General features: G+C 48.2%; 1 protein-coding gene across 1 annotated transcript in view; it reads left to right on the forward strand.

The window, feature by feature from the left end:
• Window positions 1-21,230, forward strand: part of CARMIL1 (capping protein regulator and myosin 1 linker 1) — a 995,540-nt gene that overhangs the window by 955,727 nt on the left and 18,583 nt on the right. The window contains exon 37 of the mRNA XM_085607022.1: window positions 7,781-7,927. Within this exon, the coding sequence (XP_085463148.1) occupies window positions 7,781-7,927 (147 nt within the window). The remainder of the gene's footprint in view (window positions 1-7,780; window positions 7,928-21,230) is intronic.

Genomic DNA, 21,230 nt, shown 5'->3' on the forward strand with positions numbered 1-21,230 from the left:
GATCTCGTCAGCTCATTCTGTGCAGTCGTATTACACCATCTTTTTCTAGGTCAAGTTCGTGTTGAGGACCTGGACAGTCCTTTTGCAAATAGTTGTGGCTCCTTTTTGCGTTGGGCAATCCATCACTATCCTGACATTCTTTCCATTGCCTCATCCCTCAAAAAAGGAGAAGCTCCATCTGCTGGATCCCAAAAGAGCCTTAAGCTTTTACATCAGTCACACCACAGACCACCGGGTGGCCAATCAGCTTTTTGTGGGGTTCTTGGGAACAAAGAATGGTAAAGTTATGCAGAAAAGGGCTTCGTCAAGGTGGATAGTCCCCTGCATTAAGATCTGCTCTGCTTTGGCCAAAAAGGAGCCTCCAGAAGGTCTGAGAGCCCCTTCCACTAGGGCTGAGGCTGCAACCACTCATTAGGCATGTGGACTGCCTATCTTTCACATCTGTCAGGCTGCAATGTGGTTGTCGGTGCACACAAAGCACTACTGCCTTGAAAACCATGTCCGACTGGAAGGTAATTTTGTCCTTTCGGTTGAGCCCACTCATTAGACCCTCCACTCTTGAGAGATACTACTATGGTATCTATTCTAAAGGTGATAAATTTGCAGTTAGAGGTATCCATGAGAAGGACAAGTTACATAACTTTTGTAATTCTTTCAGGTGGATACTCTGTGTAATTGCCAATTCCTGACTGCTGTCCCATCTTCTCATTCCGTGGACCTTTTTTCCTTCTTAAAAAGTCCCAAATTAGACATCTGCACACTGGTAACAACATTAGCTTTTTTTCCGAGAGGGTGGAAAGAGTCAAGGAAAAAACTAATGTTGCCATGCAGAGGTGGCGCTTATATGTTGCTCTGGCACAGAGTCCCATGTGAAGCCGCACTGCGCCACCTAGCGCATGAGAGCACTATTGTGAAAACGTCTGAATCCAGTCTGGCACCTAAGGAATATTCTATAGGTGGGCAATCTGCAGTTAAATAGAGTAGCTATCCGAAAGAGCTTTATCGAATGTAAGTAATTGTCCATTTTGACTTCAGACATTCAGATGCATTATTTGATTCACTGTGCTCTCTTTTGGGATTAGACCTTTGTTATTTCTGAACTTGCCTTCTCTTTCTTCCAATATGTTTTTACTACGTACACTTCAACATCCTTAAACAGCCAAGGGAGTAGTATATGGAGCAGAATTAACCTCAAAATAAATAAAGATCTAGGATTCCGTTCAGTTCTGGATCATTACATTTTTAAGTTAACCATTATCATTTTGCTAATTATGTGTTTGATGATTTACATTAAAAATCTTTCTGATGCTGAAAGTGTATTGCATTATTCCCATACTTTCTTTCTTATTCAGTAATTGACTCTACTGTTAGAAACAATGAGATGATCGTTATTCATTTTTGGTATCTGATAGAACATCTAGCTTCAGATTCCTTACCTTTGAATTTCCCAGGTGTTAGACTGGATCTGGAAGATTTTTCTTTGAGCAATACCCTTTCACGCCTGTAGGTGGCATCAGTCAGCCTCGCATGATGCCGTGGTCTTTGCCATTGTGACGTCAGTGTCACGATATAGGTGCCACCTCAGCGTGCTGAGGTCAGTTCTTTTCTTTCCGTGCCAGTTAGCGCAGATCTATGAAGTGAGCTACCCTGTGTCACTTTTTGACAGGTTTTTTTACTTTTTGTCAACGATTTTTGGTGTGTAGAATGTCCAAGAAGGCTTCTGGATTCAAACCGTGTGGCACCTGTCACCGCACCATGTTGGTAACGCATCAACACTTGGTGTACTTTTGGTGCTTAGGGCACAACCACGATTTAAAGTTGTGCTCAGACTGCTGCGCCATTTCTCTGAAATCTGTGAAGGAGTGGTCCTTAAGGCTACTTGCGTTCTTGTGCTCGGCACTGCATCTTTACTCTTGAGATTTTGTTCTCGGTCCCGGTCAAAAGGAAGATCCGGTAACCTCTCCAGGAGCTCATCTTCGTCCTCCCACTCGAAGTCTTCAAGTCGGTCAGGTAAAAGGCATAAAAAACGCAAGAAGTTGAAGTGTGCTTCGACTTTGCCCCGTCGGTCTGCTGACATGAGGGAGGAGCCTCGACGTTCTAGACCTTGTTTGGGTGAAACTGTGCTTGGGTCTCAGCTGCATGCTTCCGCACCTTGCTGAGAGCCGGAGTGACCCCCCCACCCGCGCTCAAATAATTTGATGATACCATGGGCCTCATATTTGGACGGCCTGACCCTCCCGATGAGCCTTTAGGCCCCGGAGGCTCAGAGAAGGCTCCATTGGATTCCGCACTGGCGGCTCCGGCCCTGGTGCCAATGACTCCCCCTACCCCCAATGGATCCGGACCAACACCGGTTGTGACACTGCAACCGTTCCCGGCAGTAGGCCCCACGTCGAGACTCTCAACGCCACTGGCACCAGCCCCATTCTCATCCCAGACAACCCCTCAGCTGGATCGGCGCCTATCAACACATATTCTGGTGCAGTCAGAACCGTTTGATGCCTGAGCCTCATTCTGAAGAGCTTATAATGGAGGAAGATTTGGAGGGAGGGGTCCCTGGACCCTTTACAAGACCAGCCACAGCACAAAATGGACTGGTAGGATGAATAGGGTGAGGCCAGTGGTCTGGACATCTCTCCAGATTCTGGTTTGCTTTCACCACCTACCATGGCTATGGATGAGGGAAAATTATATGCTGTGGTGGAGCTAAGGGCAGCTGAAGTCTTGGACCTTCAGCTCTCTTCTGTGAAAGTCAAGACGAACATCTTGACGGAGGTTCTGCAGCCGCGTGTCTCCACTTCAGAACTCCTCCTGCCGTTCAAAGAGGCTCTTACTGATGTCCTGCTGGGAACCTGGTTCAAGCCCAGTACAGGAGCTCCTGTGAATAGGAGAGTCACCGGCTGCCATTGCCCTACACTGGGAGACCCAAATTTCCTCACCAGCCACCCTACCCCCAAGAGCTTGGTGGTCCAAGCTTCTACATCTCAGGACAGGTTCCCTTCCATATCCCCGGAGAGGGAATCTAAGAGGCTGGATAGTTGGGGCTAGAAAATTGTTTCTTCTGCCAGCTTTGCATTGTGGTTGGTGAACAGTGCATGCCTATTGGGCCGTTACTCCGACTCCTTGAGAGAAACAGTTGCATAAGTGCTGAAATAGGTCCCGAAAGAGTCCAGGGCCATCCTCTCCGAAGCAGTATCAATTGGAAGGGATGTGGCAAAGTTTGCCATTTATTGTGGGTTTGACACGTCCCACTTGACGCCAGACCAATTTGAGAACTTCTGGCTTTTCTTGGCTGTCCGGGCTTTCCTCTTGGACATGCCCTTTAATGGCACATCTCTCTTCGGAGACAAAGCAGACATGGCCTTATAGCGCTTTAAGGACTCCGGGCTACGGTCAAGACCTTGGGCCTTTCGGTTGCCATACCTACCCGTCTGCTTTTTGCCCCTTTCATGGCTACAGAAGGGGTGTTTAGCCATGCCATCCATACCCCTGACACAAGGCCGTGCAAGTTCAGAAACCTTTGAGCAGCAATGGAGACGGCTCGTTCTGACCCCGTGGCTCGGGCGGCCAAAGTTCAGGTCAATCCCCCACCCCACCTGCCCTCTCAGCCTCCAAACTTTCCTAGTTCGGCCCTTTAAGATCAAGGGCAGCCATTTGGTGGCAGGTTCAGCCATCACCTCCACCACTGGCAAAACATCACGTCAGACAGGTGGGTTCTTCAGATAGTCCGAAGGGCCTACTCCCTCCCCTTTCACACTTCCAGACATTCCATTCCTCCAGGTTATAACCGACTGACGGAGGATCACCCTGCTTTGCTTCAGGAGGAAGTCATGACTCTCTTGCCCATTGGATCCATAGAGAGGGTTCCAGCACCAGAAGTAGGCTGTATTCCTGCTACTTTCTGGTCCTGAAGAAGGAAAAGGGCCTGCGCTCTATCCTAGATCTGCGAGACCTCAGCTACTCCCTCAAAAAGGGAAACCTCCAGTTACTCCCTCAAGCTCAGGTCTTGTCTGCCCTGTACCCAGAAGACTGGATGGTAGCGTTGGACTTGCAGGACACCTATTTCCACATTCCTGTCCTGCCTGCTCATCAGCGCTACCTGTGGTTTACGGTATGCCACAAGTACTTTTAGTTCATTATGCTCCCTTTTGGTAGTACCAGCACCCTTCGGGTGGTCACCAAAGTGATGGTGGTGGTCGTAGCTCATCTGTGTTAATCAGGGGTGCCAGTCTTCCCCGATCTTGACAACTGGCTTTTGAAGGTCAGTTCACCCCAGGCTGTTGAATCCCACCTCCAGACTACAGTGAACATTCTGCACTAGCTGAGGTATTCTATCAACATGCCGAAGTACCACCTGACTCCCTCTCAGACACTCCTTTTCATCAGAGCTGTTCTGGATATGCTAGAGTTTCGGGCCTATCCTCCCGAATGGCGAATCCAGGATATTAAGGCTATGATAGAGTTGTTTCAGCATCTATCCTGGATTTTGATGAGTGACTCTGAAGCTGCTGGGCCTCATGGCCTCCTGTATCCTGCTAGTGACACATGTTATGTTATGAGGGGTTTTGTTAAGCGCTCAGCTACTCAAGCAGAGTGTCCCGGCGCTGGATGGCATTTGAGGGATCTGCAGTGGTACTTGAAGTTTCAGTGGCCGGAGCATCAGTGGAATCTCTCCGACATGGTCCAAATCGCGGAGAGTAAACCTGTCCAGGACCATCTGTGGAGGCTAATAGACCACGGTTGGGTCAGAGGCAGACCCATCTCCTTTCCCCAACCAGACCACACAGTAGTGACAGATGTGTCACACCTGGGGTGGGGCTGCCATCAGGGAGAGGTGGAGATCAGAGGACTCTGGTCTCCAGCGGAATCCAGACTCAACATCAATTTGTTGGAGCTCCGAGCGATTTACTCCGTATTCAAAGCCTGTCTTCCTTTAGTCGAGGGAAAGCTAGTTCAACTGTTCACAGAGAACACCACCGCAATGTGGTACTCCAACAAACAGGGCGGGGTGGGATCATGGAACCTTTGACAACATTGCTGGATGTTGCTGGAACAGCAGGGCATTTCTCTGGTGGTTCTACACCTGGCAGTCTCTCTGAATATCAGGGCATACGAACTCAACCACCGATGCCTAGCAGATCATGAATGGCATATCCAGCTGGAGCTGGCACAAGATCTCTTTCAGCAGTGGGGGAGCCTTGATTGGATCAGTTTGCCTCTACCGAGAACGTGCAATGTCAGCAGTTTTGTGTGCTAGTTTCCAAGGAGGCACTCACTCTGCAACTCTTCATCTCGAGTGGACCTCAGGCCTCCTGTACACCTTTCTGCTGATACAATTTCTCCCCAGATTGCTCAAGAAGATCAGGAGCGACCGGACCTAAGTCATCCTTGAGGCTCTGGACTTGGCACAGAAAGTCTTGTATCCCAAGCTTCTGCAGATGAGCATCAATCCTCCGATCAGGATGCCCCTTTAGGAGGATCTTTTGTCACAGCAGCATGGGATGGTCATCCACCCGAACCTGTCATCTCTGCACCTTCCTGCATGGAGATGGAGCAGCGGCAGTTGAGAGCATTCAACCTTCCTCCTGAAGTCTGTAATGTTAATTTGGTCTCTCTACCAAGACCGTGTATGCCTGCTGGTGGCACAAACTAAAATAGTGTACAGAAAGATCTATTCATCCTCTTTCTGCTTCCCTCTCTCAAGTCATTCTCTTTATTTTGACTCTTGCCCAGCAGGCGTCTGCTCCGGGCACTCTCAAAGGGTACCTTTCGACCCTGTCTGCCTTCTTGAGGCTGCCAGGCCAACCCTCTTTGTTTAAATCACCTATTGTAAATCGATTTCTTAACGGCCTTATACATATGTTTCCACATGTCCCTTTCATCATGCCTCAAGGGGATCTCAATTTGGTTCTCACCTTCCATATGTGTCCTCCGTTTGAACCTCTACACAACTGGCCCCTCCTGCTGCTTATCATCAAAACAGCGTTTCTAGTGGGAATAACGTCTGCCAGGAGGGTGAGCGAATCGTAGGTGCTGTCATCCAAGCCTTCTTACGTGACCATCTTCCCTGGTAAGTTGGTGCTTTTCACTAGGGCCTTTCTCTTACCAGAAGTGGTAACACCATTCCACATGGGGCAGTCGGTCTCCTTGTTCACTTTCTATGCTCCTCCGCACCCCTCTAAAGAAGAGGAGCATCTCCACCTTCTGGACCCAAAAAGAACGTTGTCATTCTGCCTTGACTGCTCTAAAGAGTTCTGGGTGGACGACTGACTCTCCGTGGGGTATGTTGAATCAAAGAAAGGTTGTGCAGTGCAGAAGATGACTATCTCACGATAGATTGTCCTCTGCATCAAAATTTGCTATGCTCTGGCCAAGAAGCAGCCTCCTGATGGCTTAAGGGCTCATTCCACCAGGGCTAAGGCTACTACCATGGCATTGCAACGTAGTCCTGCACATGTTTACCAAACACTACTCCCAGGACAGTCAAGTCCGAAGGGATGGGCTTTTTGGCCGATCTGTCCTGCAGGGCTTCCTGGTCTAAACTTGTCCATAGTCCCTCCTCCTGGCATGGTATTGCTTGGGTATCTATTCAAAGGTGAGGAATCAGTGGCTAGATGACTCTTTCCGATGGACAAGTTACTTACTTTCGGTACCGCCTTATCTGGAAGAGAAATCATCTATCCGCAGATTCCTTACCGACCCACCCATCCTCCTCGCACTGTAGACAGGTTTTTAGGGTCAGGGCTGTTCCATTTCAGGGCTCTAGTTGTTCAGAAACACACCAATGTCAGTGCACTTCATGGCTCCGCGCTCCTGGCATGGAAAGTCGTGAAAAGTAACTGACATCAGCGCACTGAGGTGGCGCCTATATAGGCGACGCGGACATCACAACGGGAGAAACAATGCTGATGATGTCACGTGTAGCCGACAGACGTCACCTACCAGAGCACAAGGGTATTTCTTAAAGAAAAATCTTCTAGATCCAGTCTGGCGCCTGGGAAATTCAAAGGTAAGGAATCTGCGGCTAGATCATGTCTCTAACGATTAGGCATTACCTAAGGTAAGTAACTTGTCTTTCTCTGCTATTTCGACAATTGAATCCGATCAGAAAATCACGAAATGTATCTTCTATTTTCATTGCATACTTATGCATTTATAAAAAAAAAACTTATATTCCGGGGCAGTTTTTTAATTTATAAGTCATTTTTATAAAATATTTACTATCTCTATATTTTGAATTTGTACAAAACCTGTCAGTTAGTGTTCCCAGCCATAACATAAATTGCCATTGACTTTTTGGGACACAAAATCTTGTATGTGAAAATGTAAAATGGCAGCACTGCTGTTGTTTTTGGTCATCTGTACCATGATTTTTCTTTTGAAGAATAGCTACATGTTCTAATTTGTTTACGATGATTCTATGCACTGTGCATGTGATGTGGACTGGCGGTTGGTTGGGTTGGGGGTGATTCGCAAATTATTTTCTATAGGACCAACGTTTTCTGAAAAAAAAGACTGTGTACTAATTTCAACTACTATGGGTTTCCTCTAGCTTGTCTTGTTGAGTAAACCTTTTTTTTCATCATGTTTGAAAAAATATAAGATATTTTGGAATTACCCCCATTGAAAAATATAGTGAACAAATGTATTATAATGTGCCATAGACACCCTTGCACCTTTAGCAAAGGTTGTTGAGGTGCATTGAGGTTGAATTGATGGTTACCCTATACAAATGTGTGTGTAAATGTTAAGTTTTAAATTAAATGACTTTCCTTGCTAGAACAAACTGGCGATCACAGCAAACGGGACTCGGAGGTGGAATTTGACAAGCCCCCTACTCCAGTGAAAAGAACTCCAAGGCAGTCATCTACTAGTGCAGAAAATGAAGCGGGCGCCCAAGAACGCAGGAAGTCACAACCCAAACCTGGTTAGATGTCTACATTTTCTTTCCCCACTAACACAGAACTGGCATGAGGAAGAATTCACACAGGCTGGATGTCTCATAAAAATCTATTTCTCACTGCTGGGGCCCTGCTCCTTGTCATTTTGTGCAGAGCTAAATACCCTGCATGATTTTGTGTCCTACCTGCTAAAAGCTGTTGCATGACGTAATCATATTGACTTCTACAGGCATGCCTCTATTTCGTCTTGCATTACTGTGGTATGTCTAAATGCATTTACCTTTATTACAGCCATACAATACATTTAGCATTTTTGGCTGCTTAATGCCATCATGGCCCATCTGAGAGGGGTGTTGGGTGCATGGTGTGATGCTTGTGCTGCAGAAAAATTATTAGATGGGGTATCTGGAGCATGATCAGAGGACAGTGTTGGGCCAACCCTCTAGACCAGACAACTGCCATTTAAATGTTTCTTTGATTGGAGTGTTGAAGAAATACGCCTTATTGGATTATTTTGTCCCACCCAAACTAAGGGTGGGATTTTCTTAAAAATAAAAAATATATTCTGCCCTCTAGGACCTTCACCATTATGCTGCATATACCGAGAAGTGGCAGGAACAAGGGTAGTTGTCAAATGCAGAGTGCCCTATCTTCATTTATAGTCTGACCTCCTAAATATAATTTTCTGTTTAGGGTCAAACTAGAGATTAAACACCAAAAGCAGGATGTTCAAGTTTTATGAATACTGGAGATGTCACCTCCGAAAGCTGAGTGTTTTTGTATGAGCTAAGCATTTAGACGTGTAGAATGACTAGGTGGGCTTAGTTGGACCACTGGTTTGACTATTGTGCCTTGTGACTAGATCAGGACATCTCCCGCAACTGGCTATTTGTACCCTCACATGTGCAGGGCACCACACAGGCTGAAGCACGGGCAGGAAACCCTGAAGGGTCACCCATGCAGTAGCTTATTCATGTTTGTGGGTGGTAGGAATTGAGGAAAGGGCTCAGCGTGAGTGATAGGTGAAATGTTTTAAAGTGTGCACAGCTAGAATAAACATTTCAAAGGATCTGCAGTACATAAAGTGTCATGGTTGAGGCAAGCTGGGGATGAACCATTGTCTACAGGTATTATGTTAGATACGGAAATGAGCACATTTCTGCTGTGCCTTTAAATCAATGGGCAGTAATTATGCTTTGAAATTGATATTTGTTCTGCAGATTTCTTGTTTGAACCCCCTTTCTGGACACCAGACTGGATCTGGAACTTTTCCACAGCTACATGTCATCAACACAATATGAGATCCAATGAAAATACAGACGAAGCTGCGTTACCCCTCCTTAAGCAACGTTCAAATTACTTAAGGGCCGTTGATGACTCAGTTCCTTTTTCCACAACATCATTGATATGGGATCTAAAGCTGATGCACTTACCAAGTTTTCATTCACACCTGTTGAATAGTTTGTTATTTGTTATTAGACATTTCCTCCGGAATCTTTGGGTTTTAAACCCTTCTTCACATAACATCAACTATTGCTGGACACTGACCCACACTTGTTTGTGGTGTGTGAGTTATTTCTATTAAATAGCTTCTTGCTCTTTGTGTGTCTTTATGCACCCAAAGTGGATTTTGGAAAGGGAAGCCAAATTGATAGTCCCTTCCATTAAAAGCTTGTCTTCATCTCAAGAGGAAGGACTCTTAACCGTTCCTGCTCATGTAGCCATTCTTTATCGAGGAGGGATGAAATATTTAAGAAAGAGATTCATCGATCATCTAATGATAGGAATAGGAATGTGTTCAAGGGAGGGACTGCTTCTTTCTTTTGATCCTTTCCTTATTCTGGGGCCTGTATTGAAACCTGCTTTTTCAACATCCAGCTCCTCAATAGAGTACATCTCTGCATTTAAAGAGACCATGCTGAAGATATTTGGCAGAACTCCCTCTGATGCTTCTGTCCCAGCCTTTACAGCACAATTTTTGGTTCCTCAGACTGCTGTGACATTGCTGACTTTGACTCAAGCACAAGTTATTACTTATTTGACAGCTTCAGTGACTTTATCGGGACTGAAGATGATCTTTACTTCAAAGGAAAGAAGTATTGAATATCTTTCTGATGGATACTTTTAACTCCATACTCCTCAGCTCTTGTATCTTCCCAGTTACCAGACTGGATTCAGAAAACTTCTGCAATAGGTCTCTCTTGCTGACAATAGATACCGTTATTCTCTTTGTCTACCTCATTCCCATTTCCGGGTGTAATGAGAAGGAGCCGAAAAGAGACAACTCTCCTGTTTGCTAATGTTAGTTGCTTTATTTCGACACCCTGTGGTGGGGATCCAGAGCTCTGCTCCCAGTTTCGGTAATTGCCATTCTCCCACTCAAAGTCCCTGGGATGGTCATGGTCCTGGTCCTGTTTCAGATCACTTTTGCCATCTGCAAGTTTGTCTAAGATGAGCTTGTAAGACAAGTCAAGGTTTAAATACAAGAATTACAAGCAGGGCTCAATCCTTTTCCACTGTTCCCCTTTCATAGAGAAATCACACATAGAGCTCCAAGGCTTGTCAGCTGTGTCCTCTTACTTGGACCTTATTCCTGGTCTCCTGCACCCATGACTTTCCCGGGCCATTGTCAATGTCACAGAATGGCCTTTAAGGTGGTTCTGTTCCCACTGACAGGTCTTAAGGTCTCACAGAACCGTTGGCAGTCCGAGTAAGAATCCTGCCAGCAGGTCCTCGCCTGCAACCATCTGACCCCTTTTGACATCACTCCAACCTGCCGGGGACTCCCAGATGCACCTCAACCCCTCTTTCACAGCACCACAGTTGTTTCCAGTTCAGTGCCGGTTCCTCATTTCACACAGGTTCTGATGTCAGATTCGGGGACATTTTTATTGCAATCCCATCCCATATCACACTATAACATACGAAAAGCGTAGTCTGGTTGTGGATGCCTACCCTGTTGATCCCCAGCCACAACACCAGCATTATCAGAGCCTGGCAGCCTTGTTTGGCTCCAGCTCTGACATTGTCCAGGAGCCTGATCGAATGACCTATGATGATGACGAGGAGACAGATAGGTGTCTCCACCCTTAATACACAGATGCAGGTCTATATTAGGATTTGCAGAATGCTAGTGGCTTTAACACTTCACCTGAAACTGACCTTAAGTCTCTTTTTTATCCGCCAACTGAGGAGAGTGTATTGTTGTGGTGTTGGTACACAGTGTTGTAGAGGCTTTGGATTTTCAGTTGTACATGGTAGACACTTAGGGTGATTTATGTATGGAAATTCGTCATCCTGGGCCATCTAGCTCTGTTGCTTTGTTTCCTTTTAAAAAGGCCTCACTGACTGCTTTATTGCAGCATGTTCTAACCCTTGTTCTGCTCCCACTGTGAGCCACTTAATTGGATGATGCAACATACCTGTTCTCTGGGACTTCATGGTGTTGATTCAGCAGACGAATCTGGAAAGCCTTGAGGTGCAGGCTTCCACTTGCAAAGTTAACCCAAACTCCTTTCCTCTGACATCACCAGTCAGGGAATCCATATAGATGGATTTTTTGTTCTGAAGTGTACTTCTAATTGCAGATTGCTCACCATAAGAATAATTACCCAGGCACCAGACTGGATCGGGAAATAAATAGCAATGCTCCTGCTGCCAGGTGGTGCCTTCACTCCTTGACTTTGTTCCAAGAGGAGCCGCATATTAATGCCAATACTGCACGCCAATATCAGTTCCTTTCTTTGCTCACCTTCAAGTGAAAATCTGTAGCTCCACTCCCTTTAGCATCAGTTTGACAAGCTGTTTCAAACTGAATTCCAGTGTGCAAGGAGACGATGTCTCCTCTTAACTTTACAGGGTTCAAACCATGCCATGACTGTTTAAAAAAGCATTCGGAGATGGTTCCACCCAAGGTGTGGCTGTGGTGTGTGGGCTTGGGCATGACCCCAAGTTGTGTAAGGATTGTGCCATGATGCCCCAAAGGCGATTTGTGTCCATGAGGAAAGCTGTCCATCGTTGAACATTGAAAGAAGCCATGCAAGCCCCATTATGTCAGGGTCGTGGAGCTGTTCCTACAACAGATCCTCTGTGTGGTGAAGGTCATCTGGTAAGTTGTAATCCACGTTTTAGCGTAAACCCCATGCTCTTCAACATCTACATGGTCCCCCTCGCTGCCACAGTCAGATAACATGGGGCTCAGCATAGTATCTTATGCCGACGACACCCAGCTCATCCTCTCCCTCATGAAAAACCCCGAAGACACCAGACTCAGCTTCCAAGGAGGAATGAAAGACGTCGCAGCCTGGATGAGCGGCAACTGCCTAAAACTGAACTTGGAGAAGACGGAGGTCCTCGTCCTTGGACCCTCCTCCACTGCGTGGGACAGCTCCTGGTGGCCCCCTGCCCTCGGAACCCCACCCACCCCGACGGACCCCGCCCGGAACGTCAGCATCATTCTAGACTCATCCCTCACCATGACCTGCCAGGCCAAAGCTGTCACCTCCACCTGCTTCAACTCCCTCTGCATCTTCCGCAGAACCTTCAAGTGAATGCCCCCCATGCAGAAAGACCATCCCCCATGCACTCATAACCAGCAGGCTGGACTACGGTAACACCCTCTATGCCGAAATCAACAAAACCCTGCTACACAAGCTGCAAACCATCCAGAACACCGCAGCCAGACTCGTCCTCGAAACCCCACGACAAGAGCACATGACCCAGCACCTAGGAGACCTCCACTGGCTCCCCATCGAGAAGAGAGTAACATTCAAACTACTCATCCATGCCTACAAATCTCTCCACAACATCGGACCCAAATACCTCAACTAAAGAGTCTCCTTTCACGTACCCAAAAGGAACCTCCGCCCCGCCAACCTCGCCCTGGCAGAGACCCCACGCATCCGCAGAACCAGAGCAGGCAGAAGAGCCTCCTCTTTCATCGCAGCAAAGACCTGGAACGAGCTCCCTGTCAACATCAGACGCTCCCCCACTCTGCACATATTTTCAGGAAGAGCCTCAAGACCTGGCTCTTTGACTGATCCATAGCTGCACCCCCCTCCCCAGCGCCTTGAGACCCTCGCAGGTGAGTAGCGCGCTTTATAAACCCTTGATTGATTGATTGATTGATTAATTGATTGATTGAAACAAAAGAAGGTGAAGGGTTACTCAACCCACAGAAAGTCGAGGTCTTTAACAAGGCCATGAAGTCTATTTTTGGTACTGTTCTTAAATTCACAAGAGTTTCTACATTAAATATGATGGGGCTCGAATATCCCAGGCCATTGTGTTTCAAAACCAAAGTTTTCAATTGCCAACCTGATGAGCTGTGTGCTAGCTTAAGCTGCAGCCTAAAACCAGGGAAATAGCCTCAACAGTAAAAAAAAAAAAAAAAAGAACACTAACCAAGATTTCACCTACATTGTGTTGGCCAGTGACCAGTGACTACCCACAAGAATGTACACAACTCTAGTTGCTGTCTCATCCGCAGAGGTGTGTCAAGATGAACAATGCATCTTTTTCTTTCAGTCAGTTTCTAACTACAAAGAAGTCATGTGTTACATAATATATACGTACCCATGTTTTAAAATGAAAAATGTATATGGATGTTTTATTTATACTGATAAATTAGACTCCTGCAAATACATATTTTTTTCAAAAATGTATCCATATACCATGCTTTTGGAAGACCTTGCAAAAGGCTGTAGCTGATAGTTGTTCTTCTTAAGATCCAGAGGATAATTTTTCCACCTTACTAGAGCATATTAGGCAGTTGATTAGGATAGAAAGTACAAGCATAAAAAACATAACACAATGGTCAATCTGGTTAGCAATGACAAGTATGGTTATGAAGTACAGTTAGTGAGATGGAAGCTTTGTGTTATTAATCTACTGCTTTTAGATGCTTAGGAGGATAAATCAGTTATTTGACTTTTACCCTGAGGAAACTAAAATAAGCATATATAAATGTAATTTAGTTGATTAAAAAAATATAAAGCAGGGAAAATTTAATGGAATATGTAATTGAAGGTTATTCGTGCCATTGCTGATGAGACACTCTGGATGTATGTGACAACACGTTGTGGAAAGAAAAGTGGTCAGTGTAGTTCTCATTACATTGAACTTAATGAGTGGATAATACATATAAATTCACTATGTTAAATATTTACCAGATAAGATTAGAGTGCCTACTGATGCAATGCACGATTGTTTATACTTATCTCTTTAATATTGTTTGAAAACTAGGGGCCAGATGTACAGCTGTTTTTGCATGCGCAAACGGGTTTGCAATAGGGGTATGTACCATGCCAAAATAGCGAGTCGCAATTTATTTGCGACTCGCTATTTTGGAATTGCGAGACGCTATTAGGAAGGGGCATTCCCGTCCTAATAGCTAGCGGAACCCCATGTACAAATATTTTGTGTATGCAATTGCGGTCGCAAAATGCTCACAAAAAAAACCCCTCAAGAGGGTGGTAATAGGGTCTCAAAAGGGAAGGGGTCCCCATGGGACCCCTTCCTCTTTGCAAATGCAGGCGAAAATATTTTTTAAGGGCAGGCAGTGGTCCCTGGGACCACTGCCTGCCCTTAAAAAGTGAAATAAAAACGTTTCATTTTTTAATTTTGTTAATTGCATCCCGTTTTCCTTTAAGAAAAACGGGCTGCATTTAAAAAAAAAAAAAAAGCTGCTTTATTAAAAAGCAGTCCCAGACCTGGTGGTCTGCTGTGCCCAGCAGGCTACCATCCCTGGGAGGGCTGGCATTCCCAATCGGCTTGCAAATTGCGAGAGGCTCATTAATATTAATGAGCCTCGCATTTTGAGACCCCATTGGGAATAGCAAAACAGTGTTATAACACCGTTGTACATTTCATTTATAGCCTCGCAATTTGCAACTCACAATGAGTCCTTTGGCCCTTTGTCATCTAAATCACTGAGCAAAGATGGCCCATGCATTTCAATACCAGAATTAGAATCAAAATAAGAATTTATAAACATTTTTTTTGCACAATTATCCTTTTTTCTTTAATAACACAGCAACCAGGTCAGGACTTTGTCAAACTCATCCTTAATTCCCCAATATAGATACATCCTCACCTATGGATATGTCCGCTTCCTGGGGTCCAACACCTCTGCTTGGGAAGACTCCTGGTGGCCTGCCTCGTTAGGAACCACCCACAGACCATACATGAAACCTCAGCATCATAATTGACTCCTAGCTCACTATGAACTGCCAGTTCAATGCCTTCTCCAAATCATGCTTCCACACTCTTCGCCTGCTTTATAAGACCTTCGGATGGATCCACACTGAGGCCAGAAAGACGTTCCCCACACACTTGTCAGGAGCAGACATGACTATGGCAGTGCACTCTACGCAGGCGTCACCCAGAAACTCTTCAGGAAACAACAGAACGTTCAGAACACCGCAGCATCCCCTGCCACAGCCACATCTCCGAACACCTACGAGAACTCCACTGGCTGTCAGTGAACAAAAGAGTCACCTTCAAGGTCCTCACAGATGCCTTTACAAAGCCCCCCACGACGCAAGACTAGCATACCTGAACTACCGCCTTTCATTCCACGTACCAACCAGACACCTTCGCTCTGCCCAACTGGCCCTTTCCACCGTCCCTCTGATCTGCATGACCAGGATCGAAGGCAGATGCTTTTCCAACCTTGCCGCCAAAACCTGTAACACCCTGCCTCTCCACCTCAGGCAATCCCCTTTGCTGACCCAATTCAGGTAGGATCTCAAGACCTGGCTCTTGGACTGAACTGCAGCACCAAGTCAGATTTGCAGCCCCCCGCCCCCAGCACCTCAACGTGAGTAGTCGTGCTTAACAACTACTGATTCATTGATTGTTCAATATAATAAAAACATGGGTCAATTTAAAGCATTGTTACTCACACAGCCAAAAGCATATTTAAAGGAGACTCATAGAGTTCAAAACTAAGGGCAAGCCCCATTGACCGACCTATTGACATCCCACCGCATTTAACCCCATGGAGAGAGAGTCTCAGGAGATCAGAACAATCTCTGGTATTCCTGCCAAAGGCTTACTTTCTTCTCAAATGTTTCCTGTCATTCTAATTTAGCATAACACAGTCAGCATACCCCATTTCCATATCAGTACCCCAGTTACTGAATTTTGGAGGATAGCAGGCTTTTTATATCTCTGCATTTTTACGTGGCAAAAATGAAACATAAATCACAGAAAAGTTTGTTAGAGTTTTGTGGGACTGCATCTGAAAGAGACACGTGATTGATAGATTCCTTACCTTAGAATATCACAAGGCGTCAAACTGGATCCGGAAAGTTTTCATCAGCAGTACCCCTGCGCGTTGGAAGGTGGTGTCGTGCGGCTCCGCGTCCGTCGCTGGCGTTGTATGCGCCGAGATGACGTCACGGAGACTACTTAGGTGCCACCCATGTGCGCTGACGTCAGTTCTTTCTTTTTCCGTGCCAGCAAGCGCAGATCCGGTTAGAGCACGTACCCTAGTCAATTTTTGACTAACTTTTGAGACTTTTTGTCTTTCAATTTTGAGGCTTTGACTCCTGGTGCCACGTAGGGATGCTTGGGTTTAAATCCTGCGGGGCCTGTCGCCTTACGATGTCGGTGGCCGACCCCCATGGCATCTGTCTCTACTGTCTGGAGCGCGACCATGACTCCTGGTCATGTTCCGACTGTCTGACCAGGGCTTTGAAGGCCTTACGGGAGCAGTCCCGTAAGCTGCTGGAGGCCCGGCAGTCGTCTCCAAACCGTTCGAGGGACCGACCACGGAGCCATCATCACCGCTCCTCGGGGTCGAAGTCTTCACTCTCGGAATCGGGTAATAAGAAGAAGTTGAAGAAGCGTTGTCGCTCTCCGATGTCCCCTCGTCGGTCGCCGGACGCAGACGAGGGTGCTGGGGGTACCTCCCCCGCGGCTCCTTTGGAGCCTGTGAGTCCCGCGGCCTACCCAGCTTATCCGGGTCCGTCGGCAACTCCTGCCCAGGTGCAAGCTTTCCTTGCTGTCATGGACCACCTTTTCAGGCCTAGGGCTCTCTGCCGGTGGCTCCGGTCCCGGCACCGCAAGGTCCTCCGCCGGTGGCTCTGGCCCCGGTGCCGCCCGCTGCTCCGTTCCTGGTGCCGCAGTGGGTTCTGTTCGTTCCACCACCACCCTTGCCCTGTTTCCCAGACAATTTTGTCCCTAGTTGGGACTCTAATTGGGACATGGAGCCGGACCGGTGCCGTTTCCGACGCCCTTCGATCCTTTTTATTCCCCTGTCCCTCCCCTGCCACCGCAGCCTGTTCCACGGGCAGTGTAGGACAGGGACGACTGGGAGGGGTCTGAGTACCCTCTCACATGGCAGTGCGGGTTCCGAACAGGAATGGACAGAAGAGTTGGAGGATGCAGGTGGCCTTGACCTCTCCTCTGAACCTGGTTTTCTTTCTCCTTCTGCTGTGGCTATGGAGGAGGGCACCACATACACTCTGGTGCTCTGTAGAGCGGCTGAGGCCCTTGACCTGCCTACAGTGACCCTAAAAATGAATCTCTTCACTGAAGTACTTCAGCCGGCGGCAAGCTCTATGGAGCCCCTGCTGCCATTCAATGAGGCGTTAACTGACGTATTGATGGGCACCTGGTCTAGACCAGCAACGGGGGTTCCCGTGGATAAAAACATAGCCAGGAATCATCGCCCGGCCTCGGGTGACCCTGCTTTTTTGATAACCCACCCAACTTCAGAGAGTCTGGTCATCCAGACCTCCACTTCCAAAGTGCATTCCCAACCACCCCGCCAGATAAGGAAACCAAGAAGCTGGAACAGTTCGGCGAGAAACTGTTTTCTTCTGACAGCTTGGGGCTGCAGTCCGTGAACACCTCATGCCTCTTGGGCCGCTACTCCCACGCTGTGTGGGACACGGTTGCGCAGGTGCTGCCTCAGTGTCCGGAGGAGGTCCGGACAGTGCTTTCCCAAAGTGTTGCTGAGGGGAAAGGTGCAGCAAAGTTCGCCATCCGGTGTGGACTGGACACCGCGGACTCAGTGGGTAGGGCGATTTCCACAACAGTGGCCCTCCGTCGCCGCGCCTGGTTGCGGTCCACTGGGTTTTCAGGGGATGTTCAGAGTTCTCTTATGGACATGCCCTTTGATGGTACTTGCCTGTTTGGTGATAAGGCAGATAGTGCGCTGGAGTGTCTTAAGGACTCCAGGGCTACGGCCAAGTCCTTGGCTCTCTCCACCACGCGACCAGCCACGTCTGTCGTTTGTTCCTTTCGTGGTCACAGAAGGGGCGCCTGACACGTTCGTTCAACCAGAAGCCTGCGCAGAACCAACCTCAGTGCGGATGTGGTTCACGACGCAGCCAGACAGGGGGCCAGCGTGCGGGTCAGTCCACCTCCGTTCCCGCAGCATTCGACTCAAAGCCTTCCTAGTCTGAGCTTTGGGGCACACCCCACGCAGGTGGGCGGCAGGATTCGCCATCACCTCCCCCACTAGTGTTCTGTTACCTCAGACAGATTGAAAATCGTCCGGAGGGGCTACTCCCTCCCATTTGAGTCTGACCCTCCAGCCATGCCACTTCTGTTCCACCGTATGTCCGGGGGACCATTTTGCGCTTCTCCAGCAGGAAGTCACGGCCCTCTTGGCCAAGGGGGCCATCGAGCGCGTTCCTGGGCCAGAAGTAGGATGTGGTTGTTATTCCCACTACTTTCTGGTCCCCAAAAAGGAGAAAGGGGGCCTGCAGCCCATCTTGGACCTCAGGAATGTTAAGTTCAAGATGTTGACTCTGGCTCAGGTCTTGGCTGCCCTCAACCCTGGAGACTGGATGGTAGCGTTGGACTTGCAGGTCACATATTTTCATATCCCCGTCCTGCCGACCCACCGGCGTTACCTGTGGTTCACGATAGGCCAAGAGCATTTTCAGTTCGCGGTGCTCCCCTCCGGCCTTACCAGTGCCCCTCGGGTGTTCACGAAAGTGATTTCGGTGGTCACAGCTCATCTGCGCAGATCAGTGGTTCCAGTCATCCCCTATCCCGACGACTGGTTGTTGAAGGCGGGCTCGCCCCAGGCAGTCATCTCCCAACTCCAGACTACGGCAGACCTCCTGCATTTGCTGGGGTTTTCCATCAATGTGTAGAAGTCGCACCTGAGCCCCTCTCAAAAGCTCCTCTTCATCGGAGCGGTTCTGGATTCTACGCAGTTTCGGGTTTATCCTCCCGAGCAGTGAGTCCGGGATATTCAGGCCATGATTCTGACCTTTCAGCCTCTATCCCGGGTTTTGGTCAGGATGACGCTCCGGCTCCTGGGCCTAAATGCCTCCTGCATCCTGCAAGTGCAACATGCCAGATGGCATATGCGGGCTCTGCAGTGGGACCTCAAGTTCCAGTGGGCACAGCATCAGGGCAACCTGTCCGATCACGTCCAGATCTCTGAGGGCACTGCACGACAAATGCAGTGGTGGCTTACGAATCGCGATTGGGTCAAGGGCACATCCCTCTCCCTTCCCCAACCGGAACATACAGTGGTGACGGATGCGTCCCTCCTGGGATGGGGCGGCCACTAGGGAGAGGCGTAGATCAGAGGCCTCTGGTCTCTGGCAGGGTCCCGGCTCCATATCAACTTTTTGGAGCTTCGGGCGATCCGGCTTGCACTGAAAGCATTCCTTCCCTCTATCCGGGGAACTGTAGTGCAGGTGTTCACAGACAACACCACCGCCATGTGGTACTGCAACAAACAGGGCGGGGTGGGGCTGTGGACCCTATGTCGGGAGGCTCTTCGCCTCTGTACATGGCTGGAACATCAAGGCATTACCTTGGTGGTTCAACACCTGGCAGGTTCTCTGAACGCCAGAGCGGACGAACTCAGCCGCCGGTGCATGATGGATCACGAAAGGCGTCTGAACTCAGACGTGGCACAAGGTCTCTTTCTGCAGTGGGGAGAGCCTTGGTTAGATCGATTCGCCACTAAAGAGAACACGCAATGTCATTAGTTCATCGTGTTGGAATTTCCAAAGCGGCACTGGCTCGGCGACGCTTTTCGTCGCAAGTGGAGCCGCGGTCTGTTGTATGCCTAATCGCCTATACCACTTCTGCCCAGAGTGCTGAAGAAGATTCAGCGCAACCGGGCCCAAGTCAATCTTGTGGCTCCAGATTGGGCACGAAGATACTGGTATCCCGAGCTACACAGCATGGCGATCGATCCCCCAATCCGACTGCCTCTTTGGGAGGATCTTCTGTCACAGCAGCAGCAGGGACGGTCCACCACCCTAACCTCTCCGGCCTCCACCTCCATGCGTGGCGATTGAGCGGCGACAGTTGACAGCTTTCGACCTTCCTCCCGAAGTCTGTGATGTCATTCTGGCAGCCAGGCGTCCCTCCACTAAAACGGTGTACACCCGCAGGTGGAACAAGTTTGTAGCATGGTGCACAACAAAGGCTTTGGACCCCCTTTCTGCCCCTCTTTCCGAGGTCCTTCTGTTCCTTCTCTCTTTGGCCCAGCAGGGCTCTGCTCTGGGCACTATAAAAGGTTATCTTTCGGCCATCTCCGCCTTTCTACAGCTTCCAGATCAGCCTTCTCTTAAGTCCCCAGTTGTTAATCGCTTCCTCAAAGGCATTACACACACGTTTCCTCCCGTGCCTTTCATAATGCCTCAATGGGACTTAAATCTTGTCTTGACATATCTGATGTTCGCTCCCTTTGAGCACCTTCATAACTGTCCCTTACGTCTTCTCACTCTCAAGACGGCTTTCCTGGTAGCTATAACTAGTACTAAGAGTGAGTGAGCTCCAGGCTCTTTCTTCTAAACCTCCTTTTATTTCTGTTCATCCGGACAAGGTGGTTTTAAGGACTCGTCCTTCTTTCTTGCCAAAGGTTGTCACGCCCTTCCACATCGGGCAGACCATCACTTTGCCCACCTTCTTTCGCCTCTGCATCCTTCAAAAGAGGAAGGGGGCTCCACCGTCTGGACTAAAACGTGCGCTCTCGTTCTATCTAAAGTGCACACAACAGTTCCGGGTAGATGACCAGCTTTTTTTGTTGGCTACGTGGGCACCAAAAAAGGTCGGGCTGTGCACAAACGAACCATCTCTCGGTGGGTCATTCTGTGCATCAAAGCATGTTACTCATTGGCTAAGAAGGAGCCTCCTGTGGGTCTGCGTGTCCATTCTACCAGGACAACGGCAGCCACTACTGCCTTGGGACACGGCGTTCCCTTGCAGGACATTTGTGAGGCAGCTACGTGGACCTCGCTGCACACGTTTACCAAGCATTTTTGCCTTGACAGTCAAGTCTGGAGAAACGGCTTCTTTGGCCGTTCTGTCCTCCGTGACTTTCTGGTGTAATCTTGTTCGCAG

The sequence above is a fragment of the Triturus cristatus genome, chromosome 5_2 (genome assembly GCF_964204655.1).
Source record: "Triturus cristatus chromosome 5_2, aTriCri1.1, whole genome shotgun sequence".
Classification (NCBI taxonomy): Eukaryota; Metazoa; Chordata; class Amphibia; order Caudata; family Salamandridae; genus Triturus; species Triturus cristatus.